The sequence below is a fragment of the Periophthalmus magnuspinnatus genome, chromosome 14 (assembly GCF_009829125.3).
Source record: "Periophthalmus magnuspinnatus isolate fPerMag1 chromosome 14, fPerMag1.2.pri, whole genome shotgun sequence".
Lineage (NCBI taxonomy): Eukaryota > Metazoa > Chordata > Actinopteri > Gobiiformes > Gobiidae > Periophthalmus > Periophthalmus magnuspinnatus.
The window spans coordinates 27,230,923-27,248,419 of NC_047139.1; the positions used below are offsets into that span (position 1 = coordinate 27,230,923).

A 17,497-nucleotide genomic window follows, 5' to 3' on the forward strand; every position below is an offset into this window, starting at 1 on the left:
GGGATTTCTGACTAACTGCAGTAAAGCTTTCCCCAGGCCTAGTGTTTCATACTGCAGGTGAAACTCTAATGTTTACTTTGCACCAGGGTTGGACCGCACGCTGATAGTACATATGACTAAAGCCAGTATAGATAAACACACTGCCCTGGAGAGAGAGATACTTAAGCACAGGTGAAATGTGTAACTAATGAAAAGGTTAAGAAAAACAGTGAGCAATATGCTATGCTAATGATAGCAGGGTGGAGTGCTATGGGAGAGTATGGTATGATAAGTGAAGCTGAAATAACTCAACCAGAATTGGCTTGTTGCTCACTGGTGATCCAAGGGAGGACCATTGAAATGGGATATGAACAAAGATTGTATGACATTAAAGAATCTAGAGGACAGGATCCAACAGTCAGGTGATTTCCTTGAACATAAAATGAGATACTGAAATTAACAGCTATTTATGCCATATTTGTGTTTGTCTTTAAGCCCCTAGACTGATGAAGCAAAACAGCAAAAACAGATATAAAAGGCAGCACACATAGTGTGTCTGTTTGGGATGATGTCACAGGTCAAAATAGTGGCTTCCCTTTTCCTGTTTCTACTTGTCATGCAGTCCCAGACTATAATCATAAATGTACTTAATGACGCTGTGAATTTTAGAGTCTTAAAAATGTGAAAAACAGAACATATGTTCATTTTGAACTGTTTGAAGTGGTCCAAAGTTATTCCTCACTTACAGGCCTAATTAATCATCATTTCACAACTTCTAGAGACCAGAGTGGAGTTTTGCCATGACAGTAAACAACAACTAGCATGGTAGCATGCAGTAACGATATCTGTACAAGGGAAAGACTAATACATGAGGAAAAATCAGGTACAGAGCCTTTAATGAATAAGCTATAGGAGCATAAAGAGATTGTTTCTCAGCCCGTGAACCCATTTGACAATCGTCCACTCGTCCAGTCGTCCAGTCCACTTAGTTATAATGTACTGAGGATTCATTATCAACACTAACATTACATTACAACAACTCCACAGTGCCACTAATCTCCAAAATGTGTTTATTATTTCAACACTAATATCTATTTTAAGATTCATGCGCACTGGCACCATTTTGCTCAATAAAGCTTGGAGAAGGCCACATTAATATCTTCCTTTGCAGAACTTTAAAAATCCCAAATATTACAGGGAGTTTGTGGTTATTTGATGGGTATATCGCCTGCCTCCTGTTCGTTCAATTGAAATGTTTTATGACAGTTTTCCCCAACTATATTGTTAATATAAATTATATTATTATATTTATTTTGACTAACGAGATTAATAATGTCATACTAGCAAGTTATTATTGGCAGCAGGATCAGTTAGAAGTTGGGGTAAACTTAATACGTTTTTATTTATTTAAATTTTAAATTTTAATTGTTAGTTTTGCCAACATGAACAAAGCAATGATTTGAGTAGTAAAAGGCAAATTAAATAAAAATACAATTTATAAACTCCAGCCACAAGAGGGCCTGTAAAAAAAATTAACTATGGAGAAAATCATTTATCCCTGCATGGACTTTAAAATAGAAGGCTGAGGTGTTTTCCTTGTATTCCTTCAATTAATGTCTGGAAAAGAATCAAAACTGATTTGTTTAATACACCTGAGACTGTTACACAGTGGAAATGTTATTGCTATGAATAGCGTGAGTGGTTAGCTCTTCTGCATTTTTCAAGATGACTGCAGAGATCAATTCCCATATGTCCTCTCTATATGCAGTTAGAGTTTTCCCCGGGCATCCTTCAAAAGACATGCATCTAATAGACGAATTGGTGAATCTAAATTGCTTATAATGAAGTAATATGGATGACAGTGACAGTACTTTTTCCTCATAAGGAAACACCAACCACATGTGTGTGTGTAAAAATGATGGCAAAGATAAAAGCTGCTCCTGACACATATAGATAACCTGGACAATACCACACAAAATCCTTTTTCTTAGTCTTATCATAGGCATCTTATGTTATACTTCAGAACTGATACGTGGCTTTGATACACAAGATGTTCTGTTATTTCTGTCAAGGTTTTAGTTGTAAAAATTGAGAAACACTTGAAACACCATTGAACTCACATGGTGCAGCGACAGAAAAGGGACATTAATGAGCTTCCTGAAGCAGCCGTGTGTTGGGGAACTATGATCTTTTGAAAATGAAAAATGAAAATACAGGAGAAAATGGAGCGAAAAGCATTGTTGCTATAATGCAAGAATTAAGGGGCCTATAGGAGGCACAACGTGAAGCCTGTTGAGGCTGAACCAATCCTGCATTGAAAGTCACTCAGGTAAATCTCTGGATGAATGCTGCAGAGTGGACACTGGAGGAGCACTCAAAGCTCAATTCAATCAATAGTCTTTAACACACAGCAGCTGGAAATTGAAAACTTTTCGTGTTCTGAATTATGTCTTCTTTAAAATGTTATATAATGTTGTATAGTGTTCAAAAAAGCAAAGTCAAAGATCTAGCTCAAAATCATTTGTTGAGAGATTAAAAAATGAAAATGAATTCGGAATTGGAAGAAAGGTTTATGTGAAAATATAGACTCAAAAAATCTAAGTTGAGGTTAGATAAATTATGCTGAATTCAGTATGTTAAGCATTTTGTATGTATTATTAATATTAATATTAATATTAATATTAATATTAATATTAATATTAATATTAATAATAATAATAATAGTTTTTGTTGTTGTTGTTATTATTATTATTGCTACTACTACTACTGCTAATGGCCTATAAAGTTTTTTTTATTTAGTGTGTTCAACTAAATATTAGACAGAGCATGATGATAATACAGACTTAAAGTCTTGTTCTTAAATAATCTCTTGACAACCAGACAAAGACACTGAGCATAAAGAGAGACACAGCTTGTCTTTGGCCTTTAAATCACTCTACAGAACAAACGAGGAACCACTGCTGCTGTAAATCATGACTCAACACAGTAGGCCTGTCTGTCTGTGTATGGCACATGCCAATGTCAGCCCAAGGTCACAGAGCGTCTCCACGAGAGGCCGTTGTCAACCTGCACTGGTCAGAGGATGGAGAAATAAATAGGACAGGCTGACCCCGACCTGGGACCTGCTGAATTCGCTTTTGGACAGACAATTATCAAGAGGTACTGCTACACTGAAATCAATGGGTCAGAGTGAATTTCGATGAGCTGGTCATGGAGGAGGACAACTGTAGTGGACTAAAAGACCGTCAAATGAGAGGTCAAAAGAAGAGCCTCAGATAAAACAGCAGCTAATGCATCTCTCAGCCCATAGCATTTGCTCTCTTACTGCAGGTGCTTGATTGTATTGGACTAACCTGGATGAGTGCACTTTGTGAAATACACTGGCAGGAGATGTGGAGGAGAGCAGGTGTCGTCACGTTCATTATGGATACAGCCCCCAGGATCAGTTAACAAGTCGAGTCTCAATGTGACTGACTGTGAGTAGGCCTATGAGTCATGGGTATGAATAAGCCAGGAGAGAGGTACCGCGCCGTGACAGCATGCAGCCCCAGCCCCTTCTTTCAGGAATTCAGTCAGAACGTCTTATAGCACAACATCACAAAACCTGCCACATGAATAGAGACTTTAAGAGGCCACAAAATAGGAAGCAATCTTAAAAATTGGCATATAGCTGAGTTATATTATTCAATGTTGTTTCTTTAAGGCCTTTCATTTTGCATATTGGTTACACTTGCAGAAAAAAAAGAAAGCAATTAAAGGAGCACTATATGTAACTTTAAGGTGGAGGGTCTGCCACCTGCTTGTCTTCATGGGCATGTTAGTGATTCACGTAAAATGTTCCACAATATGTTGCTTGCTTGTTTCCAATGAATGTTTTTCAAGGTATTTTTGAGCAATAAAACACCAGTAAGCAAGCAACATGCGTGCAATGCCATGCTGTGAAACATTCCAGGCAAAAGAATAATATTTCAATGGAGACAAGCAGGTGGAGGATCCTCCATCAAAAAAATTTCATGATGCACCTTTAAGATGAAGCCATTTACTGAGCTTGAGGTGCCCACTGTCTCCCTCTAGTGGCTATCCTGCACAGTGCACCATTCAATAGGCAATATAAATACTGTGTATATGCCACACCAACTCCTTAACACATGTGCAGTGGAGAATTAACGGTTTAATGTTGCTACTTCAGAGGGATTTTTCTTAATTCTCTTTCAAAATAATTTCCAACTGCTTCTGCTTCTCATTTCCTGCGACAATATTACATAACTGAAGGTCAAGACATGCAGTTTATTTCATAACAATAAAGCAGGGGTCAAATTAGAGGCAAGCAACACTTAAGAGATTTTCCTATAGGCTTGGATGCAGTGGTGTAGTCTACATTTTTCTAGTGGATACAGTTGGATGCTAATCATTATAGTATGTGAAAACAGTCATTTTAAGGAGCAATAGATTGCTGGAAGATTAGCAACCACTATGTGGAAGCTAATGGGGCTCCAAATAAATAAATAAAAAGTTTTCACAATTTTTCAAGGGTATAAGCACGGCTTGCATATATCTAGCTATATGTAACTATATTTATTTTTCTTATGTTCAAAAACTTGGGGCTGTGGGGACATGGTGTAGCTTTTATAGTCTATTCAGTCCTTGGTCAAGTAGTGGGCTGTTTTCTTACAGTGTGCAATATAAACCTCATTACTGCTTTGGGCCATGATGCATTGGGGCAATATCAAAGTGTGTGTTGTGCCATTTATCACATTTGGCAGTGCATTTCCACAGACAATCATAGGTACATACACTGTTTAAACAATGGGAGGAAAAAAAAAGGAATATTATGTAATTCAATGTTTTAGCGTTTATTACGGTCCAGGTAGCAACTTCCAATATATAGAGCTAAAGTATGGCCAGAAGATTGTTTCACAATCCATATATGTATTAAAGTATTTTGGTCTAGGTCTATATATTATTTTGAAACAAAAAAACAAAAATAAAACAATAACCCAACAACACCACTTACACAAAATTTGCAATTTTTGGTAATCTGTCTTTTCACTAAAATTCCATTATATATATATATATATATATATATATATATATATATATATATATATATATATATATATAAATAAAATATCTCACCCTCACCCTCTGTAGGGGGTGGGAGCGCAGTATTCTGTTCCTAGTACCTGTTTCTTTTCTGGACTGAGATGTTTTTCCTGGGATCTGCTGTAGCCACCACTGATGCCTTCACCTTTCTGGCCTTCTCCAGCTCTTCTTTGAGCCCCTGGTGTATCTCTAGTTTCTCATGTTCCTTTTTCCTGATGTTCCCATCACTTGGTACTGCAGTCTCCACCACAATGGCTTTGTGGTGGACATTGTTTATCCACCACCACAATGTCCGGTTGGTTGGATCATTCTTCACTACCTTAGGAGGTGTTTACCACCTTGATTCTGGGATCTATATATGTATATCTTCTTATATATCTATATTATATTATATATATATTCTTATATATATATATATATATATATATAGAGAGAGAGAGAGAGAGAGAGATCGATAGATTGATAGAGGTCATTTGGACCAAAAGACAGTCTAAAATAGAACTGTTTAACACACTGATTATTGATTAGTTTATCAATAGAGATGGATCAGGCACGTGGTTCAAAGTACAACATTTGAGTCATGAGCACTGACTGTACCTGACAGACAGGAGACAGCGCGTGCGGCTGGGGAAGAATGTCTCGGACACTCGGACTATCAGCACAGGTTCCCCACAGGGCTGTGTACTTTCTCCCCTGCTCTTCTCCCTGTACACCAACTGCTGCACTTCCAGCCACGACTCCGTCAAACTGGTTAAGTTTGCGGATGACACCACCCTCATCGGATTCATCTCGGACGGCGATGAGTCTGCCTACAGGAGGGAGGTGGACCGGCTGGTGTCCTGGTGCAGCAGCAACAACCTGGAGCTCAACGCCCAGAAGACAGTGGAGATGATTGTGGACTTCAAATGGAAAATGGGTTTTCTAAAGACTAGATCCAACTGGATTATGTCAACCAGAGTCAACCAAAGTCAGTTTTTTTTTTTTTTTTTATGAGAGTTATTACAATATTTGTACCCTCAACTAAATTAAGTGGATAGTAATTACAAAGCTAAGGGTTGGGGATAAAGGTTGCATTGTTGGTGAAATATCCCCATCTGCTGTTAGGTCAGCATATCACACATACAGGTTGTGTGTACTTCAGTCAAGACATTACTGTGGACTCAATATAAAGCAGGTTATTCCTGTTGCATCACACATACAAGGAATAATATGTGATTTAAAATATAATAATAGCCTAATTGAAAGACTATAGGAGTGTATGGTAAATCATTTATTACTGGAATGCTTGACTTTCATAGCAAGACAGTTAAGCCACAAAGCAAACAGCCAATTAGATCAATGTAAACTCTTCATAATTCACAGACAGACATACTGTGTACAATTGCCATAGGAACACATAAGGCACACACACACACATACACTATAAACACAGCACACCAGGTGCAGAGATTAAGACAGCAGTAGCTTGGGTTAAAGGAGCACAATGTAACTTTTCAAGTAGGGGCCCACAAACTGCTACTGTTCATGGAGATATTATGGCTTTGCTTGAAATGTTCCATAGAAGGGCATTAAACATATCTTGCCTTATAAAAAATACAAAATGTGTAGGGTTTCCACATATCTGACCTGTAACTTTGCTTGTTGGCATCACCTTCTCCATCCACACAAGTGGTAAACCCTCCACCAGAAAAGTTACATGATGCGCTTTGGACGCTCAAGTGGACGCTTGATGAGCTAATTTTTTTTTCATTTTCTAATCAGAAGCTACAGGAACAGCTCACATACGGTACAAATGGCATCCTTAACATGACCTGTGATTTAGGAGTAGTAACAATTAATATGGTCGTGTTCAGTAGTAACCAAAATGTTACTTCAATGACCTATACTGCCAGTCTGGACACACTTTCTGATGATTTTTCTTTATTTTTTACAACTTTCATTGTAGATGTATATTGAAGACTTCATATATATATATTGCTTGGTATATATTTTGAGTTACGTAACATGGAAAAAAAGTAAATGTTTTATATTTTAGACTACACAAAGTAGCTACTTTTTGCTTTTATGACAGTGCTGCAAATCTTTGGCTTTCTCTCAATAAGTTTCAAGATAAAGTCACCCAAAATGATTTTCCCTTCACAGCTGTGCCTTGTCAGGGTTCATTAGTGGACTTTTTTTTACTTTTTCATGGGCCTGGGACAATCACTTGCTTTGTTCAATCAAGTCAGGTTGGGACACAGCTGATTTGACAACTGTTAGAATTGAAATTATCGCAAGAAAGAGTCAACTAAGGAAAGAGAGACGACAGTCCATCATTACCTTAAAGTACGGGAAAATTGCAAAAACTTTGAAGATGTTCAGTCGCTAAAACCATCAAGCACTTCAACAAAGCTGGCTCACATGAAGACCATCCCAGGACATGAAAACCAAGAGTCACCTCACAAGTTAACAGCACTCTCAGATTAAAAACCATATAAATGCAACAAAGAGTTGTAGTTGCACATCTCTACATCAAGCCACTACTAAGGAAACTCAACAAGCAGACAAAGCTTGTTTGAATGAACATTAAACCAGTGTTTTGGTCTGATGAGTCCAAATTTGGGATGTTTGGCTCCACTCACCATATCTTTGTGTGGCAAAGAAAAGGTAAACAGATGGTCTCTTCATGCATGGTTCCTACTGTGAAGCATGGAGAAGAGGTGCAATGGTGTGGGGGTGCTTTGCTGGTGACACTGTTGGGAATCTGTTCAAAATTGAAGACACACTAATCCAGCATGGCTACCACAGCATCCTGCGGTGCCATCCCGTCCCATCCAGTTTGTGTTTAGTTGGACCATCATCAGGCTGTGTAAAGCCTATTTGGCCAAGAAGGAGAGTGAAAGGGTGCTGCGCCAGATGACCTGGCCTTCAGTCACCTGACCTAAGTCCAGTGAAGTTGGTTTGGGATGATGGAGACCACAGAGTGAAGGCAAAAGACCCAACAAGTGATCAGCATCACTGAGAACTCCTTCAAGACTGTTGGAAGATGATTTCAAAAGACTACCTCATGAAGCTCACCGAGAGAATGCCAAGAGTGAACCAAGCTGTGATCACTGCAGTCGCTATTTTGAAGAATCTAAAATAAAACTGATCTTTTGAGTTATTTCACACTTTTTTTGTTTACTACATAATTCCATGGGTGTTCATTCATAGTTGTGACGCCTTCAGTGAGAAACTAAATGTAAATAATGAAGAAAAACTAAGAAAGAAGATGTGTCCAAACTTTTGACTGGTAGTGTAAGTCGAGAAGAAATGTCAGGCAGTACAGAAGGTTGACGGTCAACTAAAACACAAAGATTGGAACAAAAAGTGAGAAACTACATTTAAGAAGTGCTTTTACATGAAAATACTGTCATTTTAAGAAGAGAGGGAGAGAGACATTCTTCAGATTAAAGTTACTTTATGGGTGCCAATAGTAGGACCTGAACATAAATATTAGAATGAAATGGAAGTAAAGTAGTGTTAAAACATTTAAGAGCATGTTTTACATAACTTTGTGTATGTTCTTGGCTGGCAGTGTTTGAAAGACTTAAAGTACAGGATTGAAAGATTTATAAATTCGTTAGTTTGTATTTATTGTGAGTATAAAGGAACAGGGCAAGTATTTGTATTCAGAATTTATTGTAATTTGTTTCTTGGCTATAAACTCTATATTTTTGTGATCACAGTGTCTACCTACAGTATGCCGCGGCCTCTCTCCCTCTCCATGCTCATCCTCCACATATAAATATGATCCCACACACCACACTCACTTTTAAGGTATCCTCCTCTGAATGAGCCCTCTACAGGGCTGTCCCAGGAGCACGCCCCCCCATCGCACCCAGTTGGAGACCAGCATCTGGATGAATCGATTTCTTAGACCCTAAACCAGTGACGCCCTTCTTTCCTCTGGCGTCTCCTCTAAGATCTGCAGCAGAAGGTCATTAAGGGGCTTTGCTACAACGCGATACCCTGATGATGTTAGATGAAGGAAGTCAAACATGTGCTGTATGCTGATGGTGCCATCAGAGTGGACCAGCTCTGCACTGACATCAAGGAACTGAGCCTGGGGTATTTGGAGCAGCAATGAGCGCAACAAACTATTGACAGTTGCATTCTTCTCCCTCAACAGGTTTGGCCGTTCCCCTCGCGGCAACAGGCCCTGAAGATGACAAAAGATTACACTGCTACTCAGTAATTAATCCACTATAATCTAATAGTCAAGTTGAACATAAACAATGCTAGTTAGCAATAATATTATTCAAATATATTTATTGGACTGAATCTTACCAGAACAATTATCTTGGCCTTGGGTAGACGAGTTGCAAGAAATTGTGCAATGGCCATTACTCCTCCTGCTACTTGCTCTGCTGTGTGCTCGTGATTGTTGGTTCCTACCCACAGCACAACTACCTGAATAAAACCAGACATCCATAATCCACTATAAGATGCAACCGCAGTCAATCCAAAAGATATTCATTAAAAGCAAAAACATTACATAGACAAACAAAAACTAACTTTAGGACTTATGTTCTCCAGCTCCCCATTCTGCAGCCTCCATAGCACATTACAGGTGGTGTCCCCTCCAATACCAAAGTTGAGAGCATGGAGAGGAGAGAACAACTCCCTCCAGATCTGTGGACAAAAATAAGCATTTATTGTAAAGGTTTAGGCTTTGGTAAATGATAAGCAATAAAGTGGCAAATAACCAATGGACAGCATGCACTGGTAGGTAGTTGTCATGCAAACACTATATCACACATTACATATGTATGGTATAAGAAAAGTGTTTACTTACATCATATTGCTGCATAAGTTGAATCATTGAATCACCAATGAACAGCACATCTGGCTCTGCATCCTTACACTCCTGTACAAACCGTGTGTGCTGTACAAGAAAACAAGAAAGGATCAATTCACTGCATACAGACCATTGTGCTCACCAATAACAATGAAATCTATATAACAAGATAAGGTGTAAATCTGGCACAAGATCAAGGACAGCATTGTGTGGAAAGTCGTCTTAATCCTGGCAAACGATAATACTCAAAAGCCTAACCCATAAGAACGTCTGGTGCACCATCTGAGTTAAGCAGACTGTTACAGTTTATTAGCTTTGCGGGATTAACCAAGCTTGACCTATAGTGAGGCTACTAAACAAAAGGTACTGGCCAGTATGTTACAGTTTTGGTATTTTACATGTCGTTTTCAATTGTTGGAAGCCCAATAAAGGAATTTACACTGAATTAGTGCAAATGCACTAATACCAAAATATAAGATCATATCAGATTTGTTACATAGTTAGAAAGAATTATTGTTGATATGCATTATATACGCCTTGTTTTACAGTTATAAACAGTAATCATTTTAACCAACCTGTGAAATCCACCTCGCATCTCCCTGTACATCCTCCACAGGCTTTGGCACTGCAGCTGGGTTCTCATCACCGCTCATCCTAAAACACACGGGATCATGTCTAATGAACAAACAACTGCAGCAGTCAGATCACCAATATTGTCTTTGTGTAGGCCTACTCGGTTTTGCGTAGTTTATAATCCGCCTTACAAAGCATGCAGTGTGGCCTAACCATTGTTATTTCAATTCAACTACTGGATGTGTGACATTAGCCAGTTAGCTTGCATGCTCGTCATTGCATCTCTGACAGCAAGCTAACGTTTGACACGCCCGTTTTTCGCACAAGGCTTGCTAAACAGCTAAACTGTATTATTTAGGCAGAAGGTATACCTGTGTGCGTGCTGCGCTGTCTTCACTTTTTCTAATTGTGTGTTGTTGTTGTTGTTTTTTTACAGTAAATCTTTTGCAGCTGCCCCTTTCAGATGACAACAAAAGGTGTGTCAAGAAGCAGAGGATCGTGCTGCTTTCAGGGAAATGTCGGACACTTGGAGGGCGGCACTGGTAATGTTCATCCGACCTGTGTGCAACATAGATCTGTGTGGAATTATTCCTATGCTTTTGGTCGGATTTTGAGAACACACTCTGCATCTGTTTAAGAGTGCATGTTTCTGCTCAAAATATTCACTATTTGATTACAGTCATTCTCCCAAGCTTAAGGTTCACTTGATACAAAATATCTCATTTGTTGTGAACTCTGTTTGGCTCCCACAACTGGGATCGTTCGTGATGCTTCCAGAATACCCATTTCTCTGACTTGAGCAAACGATGGATAGAAACTTTGTTAGTTGTATTTACAATTTATCCAATAGTACTTGAAAGCGGCATCATCAACATTGGCGAGTGCGTAGTTTGTCCCGAGTTTAGTCTGTCAGGTTATAATGTAAACCAAGAAACCTTTTTAGTCGCATATGTAAATCAAAAGCAATCATTATGGATATCTTATATAAAATAAACAAGCTTAATTGATGTTTGTGTCCTGTCAATTATAAAGATTGGAGCAGAGCTGTGGGAACATACGCTTCCTTCCAGTCCTCCCTCCTCCCTTTGTTAAATAATTCGTTCATTTGAACTGTAGTCCATAAAAATAAAAAAAAAAGTATGTAACCCCAGCATGTAACTTTTTTTTGTCTTTTTTTTGGCCAGAAAACAGACTAAAATAAAGCATGCTTTTTTCATATTGGATGTGTTTATTGAACTCAAAAATGTAGAAAACATGTGTATCCTTTGACAAACTATTTCATTACCTCAAGTGAAGTCCTTATTGTAATCTATAATAACACAATGACAGTTGATAAACCCAAAAATTGCACAATTTTACACCATCAAGATTCCCTAAAATAGACCTTGTGCTTATAGGTGCAGTGTATGTACTGTAAGCGAAGGCCTTTTAGCCAGGGATTGCTCTAGCTGAAAATGAAGCATACTCTTCTCTTCTCATTTAACCTATCTATTCTAGTCTAAAATGAATGAGTAGTCATTCATCTTCATCTCATGTACACTCATTTACACTTGACAATAGTCAGTGCATTCAGCCTACAGCCTTTATCCAAAAAATATCTTGGAGCAGATGCCAGACTTACTATTATTAAAGAACAAGTGCAGACTTGATCAGAAAACGTTGACACACAGAAGTGGGAATGTTTTATGCCAAGTGAAAGAAAATTTCACTCACTTAATTTACTAACAAATGTGTGGGTGCCAGCCTGCCACAGTCGTTCAAAAACATGTCAGTATTGTGTGAATTTGTTACTTCTTTTGATAGGCAACATTTTAAAGGGTAGCTTGCCATAGATCATGTAGGCCTATATCTATAGATTGCCTTTCCATTATTTGCAAATTGTTTGTCAGGCACAATGTGTCAGATGGAAATCAGTATTAACGATGGGTGAAACTAAGGCATTGCAAGGAAATATATTCAGCTCCAATGAAAACAGTGGTTCCAAAATGTAATGCTAAATTGTTTTTGATAACTCATTTTTGTGTCAATAATACAGGTCTTTACAGGTTGAATAAGAGCACACTCTCAGTCATTGCATAGCTGTTATTTCTTTTTAGAAAGAGTAGGTAATGTGTGTTTTATTACTTTGTAATAGGCCTATAGCAATAGTGCACAACTACACTGTGTAGACCTAAACAATATGCAACCTACTGGCTACCAATTGGAGTCTATTATAAAAGTATATGACAGCCTACATTAGGCCTACACCATGGTCTAATATACTTCCATGGTCTAATATACTTCCATGGTCTATTATACTTCCATGGTCTACACACCCAGGAAAAGCTACATCAAGTTTCTTCTTTTACCACTAGATGGCGCCTTTCAGTGGTATTTCCCGCCTTCAACTGAACTGTCCTGAAGTGAAAGCCGCTGCTCTAAAGTGAACAGCAGACCTGTGTGTCTGTGACAGTAACACTGGGCATACTGGAGCAGACCTGTGTGTCTGTGACAGTAACATTAGGCCTACTGGAGCAGACCTGTGTGTCTGTGACAGTAACACTGGGCATACTGGAGCAGACCTGTGTGTCTGTGACAGTAACATTAGGCATACTGGAGCAGACCTGTGTGTCTGTGACAGTAACATTAGGCCTACTGGAGCAGACCTGTGTGTCTGTGACAGTAACACTGGGCATACTGGAGCAGACCTGTGTGTCTGTGACAGTAACATTAGGCATACTGGAGCAGACCTGTGTGTCTGTGACAGTAACATTAGGCATACTGGAGCAGTGCTGCACTGTCCCGCTGTGAGGAGCAGGTGAACAGGTTATGTGAGGCTTGAGAGTCGTAGGCGCCGCCCCTCTCTCTCAAAGGTGTGTGCGCCCTGTGACTCACTTTTACTCAACACTAGAGGCATTTAACCCCCTCGGACAAGCCTCGGTGACATTTTTGTAGCCTATATGAATACTGCTGTGTGTTTCTCATGACGCAGTAGTAACTCAACAGCAGCATAAATGTCGTGTCCCGTGTTTAGGATATGGCTGTTCGTGCTGGGAGGGTTCGCGGTGTCAGGTGAGTGAACAGCTTCCTGGAAACGCTCATACTTTTCCACGAACACAACAATCATTCTCGACTCGCCCTGTGCTAAAAGCGTCCCTATAAAGTGATATCCACGGTGTGTCACAACAGGCATAGTGTAGTCCACTGCAGCTGACTGACAAGGCTTTATCAATGGACTTTTGACCAGGACACACACGGTCCAAATAAACAGGCGGAAGGCTCCTTCTAATGAAACTCCGCACTAAAGCCTCTATGTCCACACTGGGATTCATTTGAGATGGATTGCCCAGTGTGACAGGTAAAGTAGGTTGACCTAGGCTCTTGATTTATTGCAATTATTGAAATCTACATGTTGGTGCCTACACATCACCTACATATGGAAATGTTTTTATTCATACATGTTCAGTGATAATAAAGGATCAAAGTGACTGATGTTTAAAAGTTGCACATGATGTGTGAAATGTGACTATGTGACATAAACCACTTAATGTCTAAATAGCCTTGAACTATTCAGTTTTTTCTAATGACAAAAAAAACCCCAAACAAAAGCAAACTATCCCTAATTGTTACAACAGGAAAACACATAGGTCTAGTTTTGGAGTATGGTGAAGTAAGGTAACTCTTTCTGTAATGGAGGAATGCACGAATTTGTTCCTTCCTGTTATTATGTTTCCCTCTTTCTCTCAGTGGAGACTGGATTTTTGAATGCCCTGTTCTGGTGGTGGTTTGTAGCCAGAACAGGGCTGATAAGCAACTGTAGAGATAACATGGAATGTCACTGGGTTGGGAGCAAAGTTGATTAGTGATTCCCAGGCTTATATATGAAAGGCAGATAGATGGATCTGACTAAACTAAAATATGCACAGTGCAACAGCCATTAACCGCATAATAATGCTTCTAATCCAGTCTACAGACTGACATGATTGGTATTTTCTACAGGGATTCAACATGTCGGTTGCATTGAAATTGTCACACCAGCAGAGATGGAGGCAGTCAATGGGACAGACGTGAAACTAAAGTGCACTTTCAGCTCCACCTCACCAGTGTCACTTCAGTCCGTCACAGTGTCCTGGAACTTCCGGCCTCTGGTGCCCGGACCAGAGGAATCAGTGAGTCAAATAAACATAGTTCTGTTTGAGAAGTTGTCATTGTCACCACACTTTATGTTTAAGCATCTCAAAGCACTACATTATTATTTCTTCATTCTCCACATTCAGGTAAGGTCACCATTAAAGGTAAGGTGGGAAAAATCTACTGGTTGGAACAGGGATTCAACTGCCCACCACTAAGCCACTATATCAACATCTGACACATCGGCATATCTGCTTTCAAATAATAGTATTTGTCTAAATATAACAGTCTATCTAACATCTGCAAAAGTGCTGAGTGCATGACTGTTATATTCGTATTAACATATCCAGAGAGCGATCTATCGCCTACCTCAGTTTTTCAAATGACCATTGGATAAGTGACTAAGGCATTTATTTCTTTGTGGTCTTTGTCAGGTGTTTTATTATGATACGGAGCCTTTCCCTCCTCAACAAGGCCGTTTCAAAAGCCGGGCTGTTTGGTCTGGGGACATCCTGAGGAAAGATGCCTCCATCACACTGCAGGATGTGCTTCCAACCTTCAATGGCACCTACATATGCAAAGTCCACAACAAGCCCGACGTGCACGGCAGCAGCGGCGAGATCAGCCTCCGTGTGGTGAACAAAGGTGCGGCCTCATAGTTCCTTCCTTTTCCATGACTAATACTTTGCAGAAGTATAAGGGAGTTAACTCTTAGGAGTCAGATAATTAGGAAAGAGGCTTACTTACTACTCTACTGTAAATAATACTATATTTAGATTTTGACTGCACAAACTAAAATTTAGTGGGGTCTAAATCATTTGCAAAAACACATATCAGTTGTTTTTAAACTCTATATATGATCCCCTTTTTAGAAGCATAACTCTTCATTTAGTTTTTCATTATCTGTTCCCTGAACCACTGCTACCTCAGAATGTGCACTCTTCACATCTACATATATACTGTTCATGCTCTTATGCATCATTGCTTTATGTTTGCCCAGTATCCCTCTCAGAGATCAGCATGCTGGCCTTAGCAGTGGGGGGTGGCATAGTTTTCATCCTGATCGTCCTCAGCATTGTTGTAACAGTGAAGCTCTGCAGGAAAAAGCGAATGGACAGAGACATTGAGATGCATGTCCCAGAAGATCAGTGGAAGGACCCCACAGTGTGGTGAGGCCTGCAGCTGGAGTGGGATGGGTGCAGGCTAGAGCTGGGCAGCGCGTGCTCTGGTGCACAGGACTCTACTAAGAGGAATAAGGCTGAGCCTTTCTGTTTATATTTGCTCTCCAATGTGATACAATTGGTAAATGTGACCATAGTCAATCATTTTATATTTTTTAATTTTTTAAATTTACAGCCGTTTTACATTCAAATTATGTTTTACATTCAATTTAGTAATTGCTTTATATATGTTTTTACCTTTGTAGTGGAGATGTAAATATGTTTGTTTTTTTTACTATTTATTGAGCACAATTCATGCAGCATAATCTTTTTTAATCTTCTTTATAAATGAATCACTTTTCAGCTGTGTCTGTACCCAAAAACCTTTTTAAAAATCTAATGGCTGAGCATAATGTACTGATTGTGCTGTGATGAATTGTTTTCTTTCTCTTATTTCTAAAAACATACATTCAGACTTCAGCCAATTCAAATATTTTCTGAATTAGCATTTAAACTTGCATGAATTGAAAAGGATAATAATGGCTTGAAATCTGAATTTAAGGTTTGGGATTATTCAGCAGTGTTCAAAAGGAGTGAACAGCTGCCTTTCTTTCTAACCTGTGAGTGTCATGATGGCTTCATTTCAGTTTGTTCTGAGAGATATTCTATCTCACACACTGTGTATGCCTGTGGTGCAGTAGCAAACCCGAGGCCATTCATTTAGTGTCAACGAAGAAAAAGGCCCAGAGCTCAGATGATGAAGAGTCTGAGGAGAGCAGTGGAGATGACGATGATGAAGAGGATGGAGATGAAGAGGGTGATGATGACGATGATGACGATGACGATGACGGCGATGATTATGGCGATGATGACGATGACTAACTGTTTTTTTTTTTTTAATGAATAAAAGCAACAAAAAAAACTATGTACATATCAGTGTTTCTACTGGTGTCAGGGCTCAGATGCCAAAAGGAAAGTCGTCTGTTGAATACTGAATGTCTTAAAGCTGAAACGGCCTTTTCTGCAAAACCAATGTAGTATTTTTTTTATTGTTATATTAATATGGAACACATGTGCTCTTATCTTACATTGCTGGATATCAAAATGTACATGTATGTGTTGTACCATAGTTCTCATTGTTCATAAGAGACATTTTTCAGCTTTGTATGAACTATTTGAACTATTTTTAGAATAAATATGTTTTTGTCTATGTTTTGTGGCATTTTATATCTTAAGAACATTGGTGTGAAGTGGCTTGTATGCTCAAATACTGTCTACTCCCCTTGTATCTTAAAGAGGGCAGAGTTTCTATTTTAAATTTCATAAGCATGCCCTGTATATGAAACAATATGAACAATATTTTTAACAATATTAATTGGAACAATACTAACAAACACTTGGTACATGAGCTGTTTATTGCCATCTTGTGGAACATTCTAGACAAAGCAATAACATGTCAGTGATGACGGACCTCCCACCAGAAAAGTTACAGAGTCCCTTTAAGTAGGCCTGCTATCAGTTTAAGTGGCCACATTTAGTTTATTTTTAGGCTATTCGGAAACACTTACTCAGTACAATCAAGGAATTATGCATCCATAAATATGACAAGAGCTTTATAATAGAACTAATATATCTATATACTATATCACAAAACTATAGAACAGAACTACATCATAGAACTAATAGAATATAACAAAGACGTCGAACTAGGACTAATCATGGAGAAAATCACCCCCTAGTGGTGGTTTACACC

At 38.8% G+C, this 17,497-nt stretch overlaps 2 protein-coding genes across 4 annotated transcripts; one reads left to right on the plus strand and one right to left on the minus strand.

Moving 5' to 3' along the window:
- Positions 1 to 6,333: 6,333 nt before the first annotated feature.
- pafah1b2 (platelet-activating factor acetylhydrolase 1b, catalytic subunit 2) lies at positions 6,334 to 10,957 on the minus strand. Of its 3 annotated transcripts, none has more exons than XM_033978690.2 (6): positions 10,846 to 10,957; positions 10,477 to 10,555; positions 9,899 to 9,988; positions 9,619 to 9,735; positions 9,391 to 9,513; positions 6,334 to 9,262 (listed from the first exon to the last, which is right to left on the minus strand). In XM_033978690.2, the coding sequence occupies exons 2-6, from the start codon at positions 10,552 to 10,554 to the stop codon at positions 8,984 to 8,986; spliced, it is 687 nt and encodes a 228-aa protein (XP_033834581.1). In that variant the 5' UTR covers position 10,555; positions 10,846 to 10,957; the 3' UTR covers positions 6,334 to 8,983. The 3 variants fall into 3 exon arrangements, with proteins under 3 accessions (XP_033834581.1, XP_055082752.1, XP_055082751.1); XM_055226777.1 differs by having other exon boundaries at positions 6,347 to 8,959; positions 10,846 to 10,930; XM_055226776.1 differs by having other exon boundaries at positions 6,347 to 9,262; positions 10,477 to 10,576; positions 10,846 to 10,897.
- Positions 10,958 to 13,277: 2,320 nt separating this feature from the next.
- On the plus strand, positions 13,278 to 16,653 carry LOC117381689 (myelin protein zero-like protein 2). The gene is made up of 5 exons (XM_055226476.1): positions 13,278 to 13,525; positions 14,453 to 14,622; positions 15,019 to 15,229; positions 15,585 to 15,753; positions 16,443 to 16,653. The coding sequence occupies exons 1-5, from the start codon at positions 13,468 to 13,470 to the stop codon at positions 16,624 to 16,626; spliced, it is 792 nt and encodes a 263-aa protein (XP_055082451.1). The 5' UTR covers positions 13,278 to 13,467; the 3' UTR covers positions 16,627 to 16,653.
- The last annotated feature ends 844 nt before the right edge of the window (positions 16,654 to 17,497 follow it).

Bases quoted from the DNA above. Each gene is read 5' to 3' on its own strand.
- LOC117381689 (XM_055226476.1), top strand. From the start codon at position 13,468: ATGTCGTGTCCCGTGTTTAGGATATGGCTGTTCGTGCTGGGAGGGTTC. The intron at 13,526-14,452 runs GTGAGTGAACAG...TATTTTCTACAG, and splicing joins GGGAGGGTTCGCGGTGTCAG to GGATTCAACATGTCGGTTGC. The intron at 14,623-15,018 runs GTGAGTCAAATA...GGTCTTTGTCAG, and splicing joins TGCCCGGACCAGAGGAATCA to GTGTTTTATTATGATACGGA.
- pafah1b2 (XM_033978690.2), bottom strand. From the start codon at position 10,554: ATGAGCGGTGATGAGAACCCAGCTGCAGTGCCAAAGCCTGTGGAGGAT. The intron at 9,736-9,898 runs GTAAGTAAACAC...TTTTGTCCACAG, and splicing joins AACTTATGCAGCAATATGAT to ATCTGGAGGGAGTTGTTCTC. The intron at 9,514-9,618 runs GTTAGTTTTTGT...GGTTTTATTCAG, and splicing joins TGGAGAACATAAGTCCTAAA to GTAGTTGTGCTGTGGGTAGG.